This window comes from Rhopalosiphum maidis, chromosome 1 (genome assembly GCF_003676215.2).
Source record: "Rhopalosiphum maidis isolate BTI-1 chromosome 1, ASM367621v3, whole genome shotgun sequence".
NCBI lineage: Eukaryota > Metazoa > Arthropoda > Insecta > Hemiptera > Aphididae > Rhopalosiphum > Rhopalosiphum maidis.
Genome location: NC_040877.1, coordinates 59,375,838 through 59,396,889, shown reverse-complemented (window position 1 = coordinate 59,396,889; position 21,052 = coordinate 59,375,838). Strand labels below are relative to the sequence as shown.

Here is a 21,052-nt window from a genome sequence, read left to right as displayed (position 1 = left end):
ATCACTAACACCTAATAATATTTAAAATCTTATAAATAATGATTATTTCAATGTTTTTTTTTTTCAATTAAAAAAACCACAAACGTAATAATAATAATAATAATAATAATAATAATAATAATAATAATAATAATAATAGTAATAATAATTAAACAACTACGAACAAATAATAATAATAATAATAATAAAGAACACCTTGTTTTTTTTTTGTTTTTTTGTTTTTTTTTTTTTGAAAAGATGAAAAAGCCCTTTCGGATTTCTATACACTCAATTGCAATTCAAATGATTCAGACCAAACCTAAGTGGTTAATGGCCGCCATAATGTCATTGACTTTGTTGTCCCAAATGGAATGGAGCAGTTTTTCGATGGCCACCGAAGTGTAATCGGGCGGCGCGTGTTGTTGCTGTTGTTGCAACTGTTGCAGGTGTTGATGATTTTGTAGCTGTTGAAGTACAACCGGCTGGGCGACGGCGACAGATGAAGAGGAGCAAGATACCGCTGTTGCGGCGACGGTGGTGGCTGCCGGTAGGCGGCCACCGGTCCCGACCATTGAGGTCGGGACCGTGGCCGTATGTTATGGCCACTGTCGGGTGTAGTACACCGCGAGCGGCTTTACGAAGTGATAGTCGACAGAAGTGCAGTGCGGACAGGTGACTTTCCGGCTATAATCGCTGTAGAAGTTCAGGCGTTGGTGCGACAACATCAATGCTTTTTGACAACCGTTACACTGTAGAAACAACAAGGACAAAAACACAAATTTAGAAAACAATACTTAGATGTCATTACATGCACAATATTGGGGCAGGTCATTGAAGTATTTTTTCTACTTTATTATTTTGCATATCTATGTACTTGTCGTGATGTTGATCAGCACGCGCAATTGGATTTTTAAAAGCGATTTTAATTTATCATTTAAACGTACCCGTTAAAAGTTAAAAGTATCGTGTTAGGTTAACATGCACGCTGAACGAAATCACACGTCAGGAAAAAGGAGACTTAAGCAAATTATTTTTCAACTTCAAAGGCCGTAGTAAATTCCGTTCTACTTCGTACATAGACGCGATTGTACAGCGTCATTTTGGTGACGCAAATTAATTAGCTGAACGACACGAAGAGGGAATTATGAAAGTCTGCTAATACTGCGTAATTACTTTCACTAGGCGCGGCAGCCAATCTAACATTTAGCCCTTTTTACTAACCCCTGCCCGCCAACTCACCCATTATAAACCCTCCTGTCGAAGAAGGGTTGTTGTCTGCAAGAGATCGTTTCGCCGAATTATAGTCGTCATACAATATTATACCTTCTTACTACTGTGTTGTGGGGCGGTTGATAACAGATTAAAAATATAAATAAATTCGTGTAATAAATGTTAATATAAATAATCATTATAAAAGCATAAAATATTTTCTACCACATATAATGATCATAGCAAAGAGCGTGTACACACCTTGAGCCGTTCGTTGCAACACGGCATGGCTGCGAATACATCGTACGCGTACATGGTGCCCATAATGAGTGATGACCCGTCCCACTGAGTAGCACAGAATCGGCAACACAACTTCCGGTCAGCGTCTTTGCCATCCAGACATTTCATGCAGACTGCGTTCAGAAACAGAGCTCGTCCCTCGTTTTTCACCTGCAAACACAAAACGGGAAAACGTACAGGCGTGAGATGAGCGAAAAGTACCAAAATCAAAAATAATAAACCTAAATTTATGAGTGACATAAAAACATTTTGCTAAAAAGTCTTAAATTCACCGAACCACTCCATACAAAAGTATAGTATTACGTAACAGCGGCAGTCTGTCGAAAAAACTACCCCTGCGGCGTAGCCCCGGCAATATAATAATAAACGCCCTTTTTACGCACCACCGCCGCCGACGTAAGTTCTTTATAATAATGATTTCTGAGATCGCTCGATTATTTCTGTACACGATTCTTCTCCATCTCCCGAGTGTACTTTTTCTTTTGAGCGTGTGTGTTAAGCAATACGCACGCCGAACAGTACTCAGCCGCGGGCGAAATCATTAAAAACGTACCGATGGTAGAAGGTAAGCACGACGGTGACGTGGTGGAGAGACAAAAACCCAATGATTTCCTAAGGTTGTTTTCCTAAGAAACGCGCGGCGGCACGCACTGTGAAGCGGAAACATTGCGACGTTTAATGGGAAATCCGAAATCGACATGTTCGAAGAGAATGGAGAAAAAAACTGCACCACCGCCGACCCTTTAACGAAAACCCATCGCCGCGGCAGTGTGTGTGTAGGGGTTCGCAGCGAGGAAGGTCCATTAGACAAATAACGAAAGCGATTTTCAATGTTTAAGAGAAAAACGAGGTTCAGTCTTCACTGTAATTAAGGGATGACCAGAGATATAACACACACACACACACACACACACACGAGCGTCCGCGCGTACTGCAGTAAGTTTATTTTTTAACTATATATATAAGACAACGTGGTTCAACATTTAATATAAAAAAAATATATCCCGATACAAATACGATTTAACATCTATCGATAAATAGACAAACGACAATCAAAATTAATATGCCTAAAAGAATAGTAAACGATCACATATCATTATGCGATTTGTCTATTTATTGTTTTTGATCGATATCAATTAGGAATAAAATATTAAAATATTATTTTAATATAATAACTATAGTGAAATATATTAGTATATCATACAAAGTAGCTCAAAGCGGATAAACGGAAAAAAACTAAAAGACGATCTGGTATTAACATCATTACGGGACTACCGTTTCGGGCAAACTAGCACCATTAAAAAATTCCATTGGAAATCATTTTGTCTGGCAATCTATATACATCTCTCTCTTTCGCTTCCCTCTCCGGGTTGTCATCGATAATTGATATTAACGAGGTGTACGCGTCTAAAATACGAAAATAATTGTTTTTGCATTGGCAAATGGTATCGACAAAAACGTGCTGTAACAACGCGTGGTCGACTAAATGGATACGAAAATAAAACGACAACGTTGCGGCGGCGGCACGAGGCGGAGAATAAGAATGTTCATTTCGAAATCGAAATCCGACCGGAGGAGCGGAGTGTGCAAACAACACTAACTAAACTTCAGGGGGAGGGGGTAGGTTTTAATTATAAACCTGGTAGATGTTTGCCTTTTTACCTCGTGTTTACTTGTGTGGCAGCCACAGAACACCTCACACAGACACACGCACGCGCACAAAAACCAGCGAGTAGGTTCCCCTGCCGCCACCACTGACGATGTAGTATATTATATAGGGAGAATGACGTCTTCACTGTACTCTCTGCTGTTTCTCTTTATCACTCTCTTCGCTAACGTCTCTCGGTAAACACACCGAAAAAGACGTACCGAAAAATGCCGAAAACCGTATACTTATATATGCACATATTTATGCAACGATGGTTTTTGATACTATGTACGTAGAGAGGAACTTTTTAATTGGAACGCGCACGTTCGTCTTCCTAGCAGATGATTGGCGCCCCTTGCCGAAATGAAACGGATACACCGACCACCATCACCACCACCGATAACGAAAGCAAAGGTCGTTGTTGGCGATGATGATGACGTCTCGTTATTTGCGTTTAAAAAGCCAACCGGAGCGTAATTAATTAGCAAAGCGAGCAGCTTAAAAAGAAACAGCCCTCGGAGTAAAAACTTGTTTGCTCAACACACGCACCACTCTTACACTGCCGGGCACAAAGTCGAGATCACTACTCGTAATCCACGGAGGGTAAAAAAATAATATTTTTGAACGCTCGAGTATATACTACAGCAAACTGATAAACATTTACTTTATCCAATCAGAGTTTTCAGTGATAAAAAATATATCTAAACAAAAGATAACTTTGTATTAGAATAGCAGCATCGTAGAAACTTCGAAAATAAGTGACGGATCACCATTGTAATGTATAATACGATGCATCGTCGAACACATATTGTCCTAAGAGCTTAAAATATATATGTGCGAGTAACCGAGAATATAATAATAATATATTATGTTGTTTTATGGCTTTTAGGGATTTGTTTGCGCTGAACCGAACGAAAACAAGACACGCGAAGATTATCTCGGTGCGCGTAAACGGCAGTGCTTTTTACTCGGAACATTTTTTCGAAGGCCGCGTTTGTGTTTACAATCGTTTGGGGAAAGAAAATAGTAACGGTATGGGGTCAAACGTCTGGGCCACTTCACTTCCCACCTATAAAACGAAGGATTTACCGTAGTGAAAAGACCGCCGACGACTTAAGGGCGGAATCGGACAACACATGAAGCGAAACCGTTGTGCACGCGCGTGAAATATGCTTTGACAAATATTAGCTCGTCGCGCCTCACGTACACGTGCATGTGTGTGTGTGTGTGTGTGTGTGTGTGTGTATGTCAACATTCACACAGCACGCACAAAAAAGGTTCTTTTTTACGGTCAAACGAGCACGCTAACACACACAGATGTTTATAAGTCTTATTTCTGTCGGTCCTTTGGAGAAAGAGCAAAGAAAAAACATAGATACACTTAAGCGCGGATATATTTCACCGCTGGAACATTTTTCAAGATTCCGTCAAGTATAAGACCAGCTGCATCAAAGAGGGTAGGAAATACATTGAAGGATAAGAGAGTCCTCCCGAAAATTTTCGATTAAATATAATATATATATTATACGTGATTGACGTCACAATCAAAGGCTGTTCGCAGCACAAATTGTTTAACTGTTAGCAATGTTCAAAATTGACAACATAATATATCGGCGTTCTTAGAATTTGAAAACAAATAAGCACTAGAAATTGTATTATTAATTATATTCACCTCGACGGCGTTTTTGTTGTATTGCTTGGGGCTAAGGAAAAATGTACCGTCCACCAGCGGATAACGGTCAAACACCAACATAACATCCGAGCACAGGACGCAGTTGACTCGCGATTGATTTTGAGCGGCCAACGATGACAAAATGAAAGATCTGGTCTCGTCGTTTCCATGGTTGCCCTCGTCTTCGATCTATAAAAGAGTAAAAATCAAAAACGTTAATGCTTTCCTATGATTATATATTTATAAATATATATATACTGTTATAATACACTTTGTGTGCGCGTTTGTCGCGAGCAGAGAAGTTCGACCAAAAGCAGCGGTCACAGTCGACAAAAAAAAAGTCATTACACCGATCTTATCCACCGGTACACTACTGTGCTGTACTATATACCTTTTATACGTTAATCAAAATTGGTTTGGATTTCAATCAAGATGGATTGCACTCATTCGGACGCGACTTTATTTTTGTTTTCTTTTATCATACATGGCGAGCGCACGTCTGCCTTGGAAGAGCGGCAGACAGCAGCAACAATACGCGTCGTCTCGGCATACCATTGTGAAAAACTTTCCACCGTGCGTAAACGTAGAGTTTTTTGATTAAACCGATTACTTTTACCTCTGACCCACCACACGCCCACCGCCGCTACGAAGCGTCCTGCCGAATCGAATAAAAGCAGTCCATTACTCTCTGCCGATTCTTTTTTTTTTATATATTCCCTCCCCGGACGAGATTTTTCGCAAAAGTATATTTGTTCAGGACCCGACCCGCAACAATACAGCGACGTGCGGTGCGCAATTAGTAGGCCAGTTAATGGACCCGGCCAGGAAGAGGGCGCGAGAGAGCAGTGCATACAGTTTGTACGCACTATAAATGGAAAAATAGATTGCCAATGGCAGACCTATTATTGCACGCTCACACACTTGCCGTACCTGTATACATATATATGTAAGTGTAAACGGCGGGTTTACACGGATCGCTTTTAGACGTTTTCCCCGCGCGTTGGCGGGTAGTATATCAAAACTTTTATATACACTTTCGAATTAAAAAGCTTTCGTAACATCACTGTGTGTGTGTGTGTGTGTGTAGATGTACAGAAAACACAGATGACGAGACTATAATATATAATACCTACATTGCAACGTCTATCGGAACACGATAAAAGAGATTAAACTTTAAAAACTGTAGTATTTACTCTTTTATTGTAGGTATATATGTATATCGTTATATTGTTATGCTACGGTTGTATTTATTAGATTAACAGGAAACACACTGATCTTATATATAGCAAGATAATGTAGAAAACGAAGAAGTTATTTTTTAGTACAGTCGGTTATGGATGTATTAAACAAGATACAGGTTTATGGATACACCGTAAAAAAAAGCGTTTACTTAAATAACAACACGAGTGGCGTAAGTGGCGTTTTGCCTCTTGGTAATCGTTGCCAATTACCGCGGGTGCGGGCACGGCGTTTATTTTGTCGCCTCATATGTATGTAAAAACGGCTACGAAAAGAAAAACGCTTTTAACGCATGAAAATAAGGAAGAAAACGATATTACTCCGAGACGACGTCGTCGTTCTCAATATTAAACTTCGGAGTTGTTTATTTTACAACCATCGTAATATATATATATACATAGAGAGAGAAATAGAAGCAAATATGGGGTGTGAGCGCGTGTGTGTACTGGCGGTCCAATTTCATAACTGCGAGCGAGGAGCATACACGACGTACTGAAAACGAATGCAACTCTTTAAAGGACGCTAATAAACAACGTCTCGCTTCGTCGTCTCTTGCACCCGGAGACCCATAAACAAGAGTTTCAAACGCCCCTCAGTATTCGAGCTATTATTTCCAAAGAATTCTTCTTCATCTCCCGCGTTCTGATCTTGTATAATATTCTCTCAGTTCTATTATTATCAACTCGGCAGCGGCTGTGCCCTACCTGTTCGCGTATATAACACCGGTGGGAATACACAATTTTTCGGATATTGGATTAACAACACCATATGTATATAAACCCACCCCTTAATACATACGCGGGACCACCGCACCACAACCTACAATGAAAAAGTTAGAGAAAAAATTCGCACCACCATGCCATATAATTTATATATATACGCACCGAGTGCAAGCGACGTATATAAAATTCGTATAAAAGCGTGAAAACCTGCAGATCGCAAATCGACCGAAAGCGCGCGTATTGCAATGAATACAAAACGACACGCGACGTTGTCGACGATTAATACCCAAACTCGTACTCCTCTGCCACCGCCGCCTTAACGAACGTGTATTGTCATTTCGGTGGCGGCACACACAATACACTGAAATCGAGAGGAAATAGCACAAAACACGCGAAAAAATATCTCCAGAACGATTGTCTGTCGGGCGAAAAAATAACCGATTTTTTTTTTCAGTAGATAGGTTAGGGGAAGGATGGTGTCGCCCGGTGATCCGACGTGCACGTGACCACACACGAATGAACGGCGAACGATCGTTGGCTGGTTTGTTTTCGATAAATAAAAGAATGGCGAAAGTTAATTAAAACGCTATACACTAAAAGGGAATTAAACCCTTTCACATCCTTTCCCCTCCACCTATCGAAACCACTCGAAACTTGTATATAGGTACATAACACTCATCTCCAATTTAAATTCGTATATCATGTATATATACATATGGATATCGCGCACCACTTAGTACGTATCATCCGCACATAATATATATATTATATTAAAGTTCGGCGGCGAGGACGAAATGGCGTATACGTACACACGATGTGTTTATATACATTCAATTTGTAGATTGAAAGTTTAAGCACACGAGCGTTTGCGTGTTGACTTTAAACTTTGCCATAGTGTTGTTTGCCAAACCATTTTAATAAATACGAGTTTGTGCTCAAATTTTGCAGGCGAGATGAGACGACTTGAGTGCATCCCGACGACGACGTCAACGACGCATGGGTTATGATGATGATGATGCGAATGCAAGCGAGAGACAAGAGATACGGAAACGGCAAAAGCTACATACGAAAAACTTCGATTTCGACAAACAACGATACCCAGAATACCCGTTACCCATTACGTATATTAAAACCTAATATAGTAATGCACGCCACCAACCGAGCGATCGCGGGTTTCCACAGTAATCCGACAGCGGTATGAGGCGAGGCGATCCCTCAACGGACTGCAAGTGTGTGTGTGTGTGTGTGTGTGTGTGTGTGTGTGTGTGTTCATGATATAACCACTAATTTGACTGACGAAAATTTATTCATTCGAACATCGTGCACATACATACATACATACAACAAAAGCGACGTCAAATTATTACCCGACAGTCACGAAGCGGAGCAAATGGAAATTATTCATGCACTGACCGAAACTCCCTCATCGCGAGCGACGGCAGGCCTTTGGGGTATTATGAATTTTGATCTCTGTTTCGTTTCATTTTTTTTTTTATCCGTGTGTATCCCCACCCATCTCTTGACCTCATGCCGCTTGTGATACACATTTAAACTATGTTAAATCAACCTTTCGGTCGCTTCCGTCATTTATTGTACAATGGTCATTTAAATTGCAAAACGGCTTTTTAAACTTTTTTTACCAGAGAACAAAAAAAATTGCTGTACGCACACGGTGTAATTTATTTTTAAAAAGCATACACATAAAAATATATGTGCTCCTCTATATATTTATATGCGAGTATTCAACCATTACACGTTTGAAATTTTAGACAGCAGTCCGAGTGGTATACACGGATAATAATCATTATTATAACATTAAATATATATATCAATATACCACCGCCGCGCACACTTTAGTTAACTATACGCGCACGTAATTTTAGAGTAAAATTTTTCGAAACGAAACTTTACACGCCTCTTTGACGTCCACCTACATGCTGTAGCATGTCGAGTTTCAAATTAAATCCGAAACTTTAATTGCAAAGTTATAGCAGTAAAACATGTATATAGTGGTACTCGATAAATGTGTAGGTATGTATAGTGTATATGTCATTAAATTGGCGGAAATCTCAAATTATTTATGGACTATACACGTAGTATATATATACTATCTAGTAGTCAGTATAGCGGCAAAATCCAAAGCACTTTGGACGACCTTTAATATATTATATATTGTATAAACGTTAATAAAAACCGTTAGGAGCCGTTACAGAGCAGTTCTCTATAAACCGTACAGTAAATCAACCTATTCGGTACTCGGTAATCTCTTTTTCTTTTTACACACGCTCCTCCGCAACCGCCATTAATACACGTATAAGAAAAACGGTTTTCTAATCCGGAAAATAAGCAAAAACCGGTCACAAATTACCGATCGTAAATACACGCGGAAGAGGGGAAATATTGGAAATGAAAAAAAAGTTTAACTGCGTTTTTATCGAACCGGTCGGTTTTATCGCGTACCGACACACACGCCCAGAGCAGGAGAACGCTACTGAAAAAAGTATACAATTTATATAGTAAAGTACGATGTGAACGCAGAGGGCCGGTGAGTAGAAGAAAAGAGTATAAATAAAAATCCTGAAAAACGCATAAAAATCCCGAAAAACCGAATCTTGTGTACACGGAGCGCGGTTGCCCACCGTGTAAAGTGGGTAGTTGGGTGACATGTGGGGCAATGGGGGAGGGCACTTAAGAGAATGACCCTTTATGGCAATAATATGTGCCATTGTGCAGCACCAGCCTAATATATATTTAGTTTATGTCTCCTGTCCAGTGCGTATTTTACGGGCTCTACGCCAATGACGTGTGCGGTGTGTTCGTAACTCTCTCTCTCGGCACAAAGCTTTCAATTTCTACGAAAGCCCTAATCCCGGAAATAGGTCTTGCAGACTGTTTTTGGACTTGAAAGCAACAAATAACTGTCGAGACTCGAGAGTATAATACATATATATATATATATATATAAATCTGAAATATTAAAAACCGTAACAATGTCAGTATTTGCAAAATCTTAACCGAAAAAAAACACTACGATCGCATATTGTTGTTGTAGTCGTCGGATTAAAATAAACAATATATTTTATTTTATTCTCAAACGGAAAGCGTTCAATTGGAGACAATCAGCGGTGCCGGCGGCGGACGGAGAAGACGAAAACCTTATTATCGGCCGCGTGCCCGTTCTCTCGTCTCGTGAATTTCGGTAGCCGAATCAATTAAACGTTATTAAACGTAATTAATGGGCAGCATGCGCAATTGATTGCGCGCGGGAGGGAACGACGACGGCTGACCTCCGTGAAACGCGGCCACTATAACGAAATTTGTCTGTCGTAATTGACGTGATAATAATAATAATGACAGCGACGGCGGCGATTTGATTTTATCAATTAAGTAGTATACTTAAAAAATATCAATATTTTTTTTTATCTAATATTATCATTAAATTTTAAAAAAAATCAAAAATGCGAAATTTTATAAATTTATTTAATTTTTCATAAAACGCCATCATTGCGTCAAACAATTCGCATCATACGGCTCGTGTGAAAACACGAAGACGCCAATGACGAAATGAAAGGGATGGTAAGAATTTTATTACTAACCCACAGAGCTGCAGGAAACAAAGAGAGCTATAAAAGGGATTATAAATTAAATCAGTACTGTACAGGTACTACTGGCCGGAATAAAATGCGATTGTCGAATGCCGAACGCGACTTCAAAAGAATTGGTCGAATTTGCGTTTAAATTTACAAAGTGGAAATGTAGGGAAGCTTTTCCATTTGCAGATACTTTCGTGCAAGCAGAGACACGCCCCACCTCCCAGCACTACGACATGAGGCGTACGCTCAAAATTATTTCTAAATCGAATTATCAACCCCATTGCACATATAGAAGAATTCCTCTTTCTCTTTTTCGAAAACACTCGACGGAGGCGGGTGATCTGCTTATAAAACACTTTACCGGTAAATAATGAAAGGCACGTATACCTGCAGCAGCAGATAACAACCCTCGAATTGTTTTCGAGTGAAAAAAAAACTAAATTAAAAACGGTTCTTTTAAAAAGACGAAATTTTGAATGAAACCACCCTTTTTCTGATACAAATTTAATAACGATAAATAAAATAGGTATATCGTGCGATAATATATATATATATATAATATTGAAATAAAAGTCGATGGAAATACCTATTATAGATACCCCGGAAACGCAAATCGATTATTATCAGACTTTCGGGAGTTTCAAACTGTATGTAAAATATGAATATGTAACAATAATAACATCCATAACCGATAAAAAGTGGCGTGGAACCAAAAAAGCGAATCGGAAACGCCGTCAAAAACGATGACACGGATCGTTAGTTCGAACAATGTTTCGCCGCAGTCGGCCAGCCGAGCCTCTTTATATTATTTCTACTCCTCTGCCGCCACGACCACGTAATCTTGCGCGTAATATCAATATATATACATATATATATGCAGTATACACTCATATTCCGTATAAATATTTCGGCGAGACGGAAAGTAATAATATATAACCAGAGACGAGGCCCGCGCGCGCGTGCTCGGATTTAGCGGTTCATTCGGCACGAATATTGGCAGGGCCCAAAATCTGGTAAAGCCTTGTTGCATACACGTCGTATTCTCGCACGCCGCGCAAAGGAGTTATTACGTACGTAATATTTTTTCCCCCAGTAAATATATACATACATTTTTTATATAAGTGTATATTATGATATATATACGAAGAAAAAGCATCAAATTTGTTTCACCCGGCCGGTTTTTATTCGATATACACCGCTGCCGCTTCCGCCTCTTCCGTGCTGAGACTCAGAATATCTCATATTATCTAGTAAAATATACAGACACGGACGAATATTATAATCGAGAGCAACTCTATACACGGAAGGGTGCGGGTTGGACGGGAAAAAATATTAAATCACTCGTGCGGGACCGAGTCTGCCGCTGAGGAGCACAAACATACTCTCTCGCACGAATACGAAACGAGCATTATATTATATTATTATAGTATAATAGGCCTGAAAATGTATTTGGCTTTGGTGTCGTCGTATATCAACAATATTTGTATACGTATATGTACAGAAAAAAAACGATAACATTTACATATAAATCTCAACGCGGTATTGAAACAATAAATATCGTCTGACCGTAATACTACAGGAGGGATGAGCTGACCCGGGGCAGAGAAGTAGGCAGTTGTCCACTATTCACCCTGACCTCGTTTTTTCATAAGTCGAACCGACAAAAACTAAACCAGCACGTCGCATCGATTCTCCGTTTAACCAATTGGATATTTAGGATATTTTGTGAAGTTCGCGCATATACGAGTGTGACAAAAACACCGTCGTTTTAAGACAAAACCTAAACGAGTATCATACATAAGAAACACCAATAAATCAGACGGAATTTCGAATCGGACTAAAAAAAATTCCCGAAAACCGACGACGAAACTTTCCCCCGATTTTATTTTCTGGTCGTAAAAAACTCAACGTTAAGTGATTTTACGCGTAATCCGAAACTATTCCGGTCGACACAAAATATAAGCGAAATACCCACATAGCAAAAACTATTCGTTCCCCCTAAAACGTATCTATATAATTTCTTATTTCCGAAAACGGATCATCTGAGTTTTGAGCCGAAACGACCGTGTTCAATCAGATACAGTCACGCGTTAACTGTTTTCAATAGCGGCTGAGACGACGTACAGAGTTGAGAGGTTATAGTTAGATAATATTTTTTCACGTATTTTGATATTTCAGTTCGTAATAATTATATTTAATAACATTTATTAAACCATGTACTTATCAAAAAACTATTGTATCTGGAGAGTTACAATTTAACAAGATTATTATATCATATTATAATAAATATATACTTCTTCGAAAAATACTATAAAAAAAAAATCTGCTCCATTGTAATACTACATCCCCCAACGCCCACGGTGCAGCAGAATTTATATTTCTCTATTTCTTGCGGTTAGAATGCTGTACACGACACGCGAGCGCAATCGTCGTGCCACGACGGGGTTAGAACCATCACTCTTAGGTGAAGAGAGACCTGGTAGAAGGGAAGAAAAACCCATACGGCGAAAACCGCAAAAGCTTGTTAGTGGCTAAAAAAATAAAATAAAAATCGGTCGGAAGTCCTATTGTCAAACCTAAACGTGTGTCCCATGCAGGCTGCTGATGTTGCTACGCTACTCCTCCTCCACTGATTGTCGTCATCGAAGTCGCGGTCGGATTTTTTTTTGTATATATTTTTTTTAGTTTGTTACCGTTTTCGGGCGAAGAGACACCACCACCTACCCGCCAAACAATCTCCATTCGCATATATGGTTCACGGTCGACAATCAGGCAGCAAACACGGGCATGACAAAAAAATAAATACCATATCACATATATTTATATATAAATAGATATATACAATAAAAATAAACCACCCGCGGCGAACAAATCAAACAACCAACCGGGATTGATATTCTGTCAGTTACACGTATACCAGAGCAGAGAGTGTGTACAACAAAAAATAATAATAATAACACACACATGACGACAACTACAACGACGAACGAGTATGTTTTTTTTTATTATCTGACTTAGTGCCTCTACCCGCCCATCCATAAGCCCGACCATCCGTCATCGGCTCTACGCTAACGCGGAGTGTCGCAGACGTTTCAGGTGAATTTCAATAGCTTATCTACTCATGTACGTGCGTGTGTGTACATATTATACTATAAGTGCGGCGCGACGGGTCTTTGAAGGTTTTGGAAGACGAAAAAAATCAACAGAACTATTGTACTGTGCTGTTACATGTGCGGGCGTATATAATCCGTCATACATATATGAAAAGAAAAGCGCTCAAACAAAAGACACTCGGTATAAAATCGAAACAGCATCCGGTCTCTCGTTGTCTCGAAAACGGAAGTCCGTAGAAAACGCGACTGTCGATATCAAATCAGTATTGAAATACATTTTAAAAAACATACATACTACATTACAATGTAGATATTGGGCACATACCGATCAGTGAGACATAATATATTATTATTTTTCATAGAGTGTATAATAAAATCGGTTGAGTTGTACTATGAAACATCGTGGATTCGCTCGAGAACTATAATAAGCACTGAATAAAAATAATTCTACTTCAGAAAATCGTTATATTATTAACGACAAAACGCGTCATTCGGGTGGGCAGTAAGAAACGCGATCGTGAGAATTTCATATTTTATTTACGGCTGACTAGAGAGAATTTTAAGCACACCGCGCGCCAGTTGTTTTCAGAGTTAAATTTCGAAAAATATGATTTTACAAAACAAACGACGCGATATTAATGGTAATAATAATATTATATAAAATAAACAACGGTATATTAATGGGGAGAAAATTACAAACGATCGTTAAGTGAATACTTATAGCCGTACACAGTTTATACACTATTTTCTATTATTAAATTACCGTGCAAAATGACGATTATTTCCAAAACGATCCCCAGGAGAGAGCACCAAAGGCTGAAAAATATATAAAAATATAGTGAACGGAGAGGGGACGTTCAAGAGTCAGTTAGTTTGCCTATACAGCACGGCACCTGCGAAAATCGTCAATGACGCGCAGGCTTCAATAAGGGGGTGGTAGAAAGGACAAGTTTATGAAGTTTCACAACGATTTGGCCGGTATACCACGGGATAACCTCTCACCGCAAAAAAAAATGTTTTTATCTCAACGGCCATCAACAGACGCCGGGGAATAATAGCGCGTTATCGACGTTATTTACATGCATTGCATTATTATTATTTTTTTTTTTCGCGAAAAGCATCTGGCAGGAGCATAATTTAATTGTGAGGTAATTCCATCAACGCCGCAGAGGGTCACACGCACACACACACATATAATAGACGATTTCCGTTCCGAAACCCATTTCGTCCGTGCCACCGTCATCTCGCCTTATCTCTCGGGCAAAGTTCGTTTTTTTATTCTTCTTCCTTTTATTTTTTTGACGTTTATCGCGGGCACTAGTTATTATTATATTATATATATAAAGAGAGAGAGAGGTATGTTTATGTGTGTATAATACAGGGGGGACCCCTCAACTTCTCTCGCGGCCGACAACTTCTATTATTATTATTATTATTATAACAACGACGACATTATTATATTATTTATTTTTATTACGAAACACCATTATTCGACGATGTAATGAAAACGTGAATGAAAGCAAAACGCTGCGAATGTACACTCCACGCGCGACCGCGAATAAAGGACACGCGCTTTTATCGGCAATTTTCACTCGGCCCAACGACGATGACGACACTCGTCGTAAAATCGTCTTCCTCGTAGATAAGGGGAGAAAACTCGGTCTCTATAAACATAATAATAATAATAATAATAATCATAATAGATATTGTATAAAGGCGGGACAGGTGTAAAAACACGCACGCACACGCTACAGGCAGTCGCCTCGTCGGTAACTCATATGTTTTTTTTTCTATCGACGATTCATATTATTATCTTACGGAGGCCGGCTTCGGTGCCGTAATCGTAAATAAACGACGATAACGCCTCTTCATATTCACCCGTTTTACACTTATAGACTATAAACGATTACGAGGGAGGATAACTGTTTTTTCTCTCTTTTATATATTATAATATTCCGATTACGATATTTTATAGAGGATTTACGAGATCTACCGGTGTAGAAAAACACGTATTTATCTTATTATATATGTTGTAATACTATAAAATCTTCTCCGCCTCACGAGTTTCACAACTCACATGAAAATCGCAAGCAATCTACTGTTCAATCATAATCTAATAACGAGTCGGTATTAATCTCTTTGAAATCGGGAAGAGAGGGGCTGACATGATAATAAAATTTTATGTACACGTTACAATTATTAAAAACAAACGTCTAAAGATCGAAAATAATAATAATATTAGGACGCGTTCGACTGTAGATGGATTTCCTAAATATATGTACGACACATGCTGACAAAACAAATTGTGCGTGTATATACGTGATATCCTTGTCCTACATCGGCGAGCGGCCGAACGAAGGAGAAAAAAAAAGTTCGATGACGACTGTCCGCGCGCAAACGACGAACGCCAAAGTAGAGGATGCGTCGATTGTTCGCAATAAATTACGACGTACACGAATTCTGTCGATCGTCGTCACACGATGTGGCGAGCTTCACCTCCTCGTCGGGCGGGCGCGTCATGGAATTCGTGACACGCAAAGGGGATCGGAAAAAAAATTCGTCCTCAGCCGTACACGCGCGCAATATAAGGTGACGGAATTGGCACGAGTTGCATTTCGCTGCAAGTCGTAACAGTGGTAGTAGTAACTAGTGGAGTAATAATAGCTCCGAGGAAAATAAATATATATATATAGACAGCGCGTGCAGAGAAAAGGAACGCACTTCACTTTCTCCGAGGCCGGGTGGTACAGTGCACCACTCAGACAATTTTTTTTTTTTTTTTGTTCTTAATTTATTTATGCCAATAGGAGCCGTGGTTTTGCCCTTTGCTATTATCGCGCCAAGGACAGTGTGAATTCCTTAAAACGCGTATCCCATTATATACTCTATATATGAGACGATATAGACGATGATATTACCTACACTTTGATTACCAGTGCTGACCTCGGTCGTCCGAATCGTGCTGGCCAAAACTTTCGTATAGTATATGTTACGGGGTGGACAGCTAACTAACGGCATTCATACCTTTTTTATTAGGCCTGTAGTGTTACATTTTAAAATTACATCACACAATATTATCGATATAATCTGAAATTATAAAAATAGAATTTTAAAATGAGAATAATTTTGAACATTTTGAACTTGCACGAATTTATTGTAGAATTTGAAAGACGATTAAAGGACTTTAATACTACTATATACTACCTCAAATAAATTTGTTTAATAATTCTATAACAGTTGAAATTGAAAAGCAAGATGCTTCAATACAATTAAAATTATGCAAGGTTTTTGCATTTTTATCTACAAAGACAATGGTGTGTAGTTTTGTAAAATATCCCTTTACAAAATTTCGCATTGAAAATTTTACAATTGTTTATAACGACTTACATTACTTACACTTCCTAATATGAAGTATATCAAATCAAGAGAAAGAAATTGTCTTAAGGAGGAGACATTGAGTCATCTGCTTCGTATTTCTACTTCAAGATATGTCGATTATGCTGTGCTACTATTTAGTCATATATACCTAAAACTCAGATTAAACAAAATGTAAAAATATTACAAAATAAATATTAATTATTAATAGTTATTTTATATGATATTTTTTTTGCATTTTGGCCACTATATTTTAAAGTTTCAAAATATGACCCTATAGTAACTATTTAGTTTCCCATCCTTGGTATAACCAGTACTATATCGTATAAAAAAACAGTCACATACGATCGATAGCACATATGAAGCAAAAATCAATGAGTTTTCCTAATTGTATTTTCCCGTAAACGACCGTACGTCAATTCAAAATAAAAATTACTCCGTGTTCAAACGTAGACACAAAAAAAAATGTTTTTATGACATTTTATATATTCCATTGATACAAATTTACAGTTCCAGAGAGAGGATAATTTACGACAACTGCGACATTTTTTTCTTCTTAAAATATTATATTTATCTGCCATAAATAGGTCTTCTTTTGTAAGCGTTTCTTTCAACCGCAAGACGCTACGATTATCTGCGACAACAAGATTGTTTTTTTATTAATATATCCTGATGACTCGAGAATATTTGACTTACGTCGCAAATAATAAAATTATATCTATTGGACACAGGAAACATTTTGCGAGTCGGATAACTCCCAAAAACAACCCCACCCGGAAAAAGCGACGAGTTAATTTTTCAAATTTTATCATCGCTCCTAAGTCCTAATTTTAAAATTAATAACGTCATTTTAAAATAATGAACGTTTACAATTTAAACTGACGTTTAGACAGCATGTCGGACAAGAACATTTAAATTACGAGAAAATAAATGATACGAGATAATACAATATAGTTTATCATAAATATAAATATTTATGTATTTATGTATATATATATCTTAATATTTTTGTATTAATGACATATTTATGGTGCCAAAAAATAAAAAATGTTCCTCAACAACTAACGTATATATTTCATCAAAATATTTCCATCAAATGGCCGAGCGTATTTTTACTTTTTATTTTTCAGCCAGTTAATCATTATTATTTATTATAAAGGTATATAAAATGTATATATCGGTAGTCGTATCGAATATAGGTTATATATCGTATAATATGTTCCCGAACGATGAACACTATTGCGTATGATAAAAGATAAATACGAACACAAATCTCTCGATTATACACGACGCATAATCGAAAATTAGAATACGAGTGTCGGATTAAGGATAAAAAAAAATTCGACCGACTGCACAGGAAAATTCGGTTTTAACGAGTTTCGGCACAATATAACAAAAAAAAAACCTGATGGCGGATGATAAAAATCGGATTTAGTCGTTATTTTATACATTATATATGTATATAGTCCACGGAGTATGGAAGTGGGTGAGGAGAATAAGATTATCCTTTTTGCACGGCGATCGCATGGGGATGAAACGAAATCGGGGTGAATGGAGAAGGAAAAAAAACCGTATAAATTGGCGTAGATTATTAAAACTTATTTTAACGAACTGGCAAACACCTGAAATACACATAATTTGGGGCGAGAAAAAAGTCACTTCCGACGACTAGAAAAAAAAATTTAATACACTCCGCCCGCCTTGTATAAGTCGTATTACTTATTATTATGTTTGTGTCGCAATTGACGATGTTGCTTGCACTTGCAGCTGTCCTACCATTACGAAATCGCCAGATGGCCCAGCCGGAATTTTTTTTTTCGTTGATACTCACGTTTATGTACGGCGATTTAAATAAACAAACAACGAAAGCGCGCAGCACGACACCGTCGTATAAGTAATACGAATTATTGGTGTCGAATATAGAGCGAGAGAACAAAATAATAAAGAAAGAGCAACGTCACATGCAATAACTTCGACGAGGTTTGCTGATATGACGAAGACATCCGCGGCGGAGAGCAAGAACGGAAATAGGATTTTTTCGATCATGAAACGACAAAGCGTCATCTTTGTGCGGACACGCTTTGGATACAAGTCGTCGATATTATGTAAATTATAAATTTGTGGTCGAGAGAAATAAAATAAATCGGGAAAAATATACTATAGAGTACACGTGCGCTCGGCGGCAAAACGGTGTTGCTTACAAAAGACGAACGAGTTTTATCTTAAATTTACACTGCAACAACAACCATCGTTTGTTAAAAGCAACACAAATACTATGTTTTTATATTTATATAAATTATTAAATGAATATCTCTATATATTATAATATAAACAAGTATTCTGATGATTTTCGAGAGTACACATTTTCATAAGAAAAGTTAGTCTAGTAAAATCTTCTATAGAAATTCAGTTAATAAACAATCAAACTAATCATCACAGGAAATATAATAATAATGGATAATATAAATATGTAAATATGTATTCATTATTCATTATTACATAAAAAACCACAACTATTCAAAATATTGCTAAACAATGCGTAGTTATCTCTGTAAATACAGTGTAATTTAATAAATTAAAACTAAATAATGCCTTAAATTATAATTATTTAAAAAAAAAATCAGAATACATAAAAATATTGGATTTTAAATAAGAACACGTGGGTCAAACTTTTCCTACTGTTTGCCACAGTTATTTTTATATTTCAATTCATACACCTCTCAAAAATGTCTCATACGCATCACTGCCACACGGACACTGTTGTGGAATTACGTCACGAAAAAGCCGACCAGCTGATATTCTCTGCTCGTTTCTCTATTCGATTACTGCAGTCGAACGCACGTAGTATAACCGGCATTGATAAATAATTCGAGTGTGCATGTCTGGTAACGCAGCGATGTATACTATTTTACACGTTGTTATTAAATTGATATTTTGTAACATAACCCGTTAACGCAGTGTCCCACACTACAAGACCTACAATTACCTACTGTTTATTATTATTATTCGTAGAAACGGCCGCAATGTCGTTTTTCAGAGTCCTTGAAAATCCTATCGTCCGATTATAATTACAGTACGGCGAAAAAAAGAACGACAACCAAGAATAACAAATCCGACGTGAGTTCGAACGAAACCACTATATGGGTACGGCAACAAATTGGTTTTCACTTTTACGCGAGCCCCGCAGGCGGTACTGTATTATCATTAATAAATAATAATAATTATTTATTTATATTTCTTGTAATAAAATTATGCTCGCTGCTCCAGTACGCACTTTCAGGTGTGCCGGTGGACGCCTTGGACGCCGTGTGTACTAGAGCGTTATTATTATTACTACTATTATCGGATTGCAATATTTTTTACATGAGCACTTATATCCCACCGAGAATTTACTTTACTATTTTTCATCCACAGTATGATAAAAACAAACGATTATATACATATTATATTTTGTTTCCATTATACCCCATCGTAATAACAACACGCGTCTCTAGAACACTCAGTAAATCGCTTAATTCATAAGTAACCTATTCGACATTAAAAATGTAGGCGGATTGCACAGCAAGGTATTTACACCCGATAATGGCTGATAACTAGACACTCAATTACCATTTTTCGTATTTATTTTTTACTTATAAAAAAATCACTGGAGAATCGATGGGATAAGCTTTTACACCGATAAAGTGTATAAGATGATAAGGTGTCACTGCTAGACTCTCAAACATGAAAATCGGTTATCCTATTTTTTGGTGACCGAATTTCCGGTGAAACAATTTTCACTCGGCCAACTCCGAGACGCCGAAGGCGGCTCACAAGAACTGGGATCGAATTACACTAGCCTTTGTGTATATATAATTTATATATAAATATGTTTTACATAAATCATTTATTTAATTCGCCACCACGAGAACAAACAAATCGTGTTTAAATACCTATAAAAATAGCTAAACCACTTGTACGTCAGTAATGACGTCGTTGATATAAGAGATGAGCGTGTAACAGACTTACTTTAGAAAGGTAAATGTCACTGAACCCAACTGTATTAAGAGGCATTTACTAATCTGGGTAAGTTGAGAACCGAAGGATCACTTTTTTCATATTTATTATCTATATGTTTTAGAAAAATGATGGTTATTAAAACCCGTTTTATGTCAAATTAATCGATTTTAATCAACAGTTAAATTAAATGTTACGGTTCGATC

General features: G+C 37.7%; 1 protein-coding gene across 1 annotated transcript in view; it reads right to left on the bottom strand.

Annotated features, from left to right (window-relative positions):
• Window positions 1-218: 218 nt before the first annotated feature.
• The window catches only part of LOC113560893 (headcase protein homolog), a 49,604-nt gene continuing 28,770 nt past the window's right edge, over window positions 219-21,052 (bottom strand). Inside the window, exons 3-5 of the mRNA XM_026967015.1 lie at window positions 4,809-4,997; window positions 1,450-1,638; window positions 219-728 (exon numbers count right to left, since the gene is read on the bottom strand). Coding sequence (XP_026822816.1) covers window positions 576-728; window positions 1,450-1,638; window positions 4,809-4,997 — 531 coding nt within the window. The 3' untranslated portion in view covers window positions 219-575. The remainder of the gene's footprint in view (window positions 729-1,449; window positions 1,639-4,808; window positions 4,998-21,052) is intronic.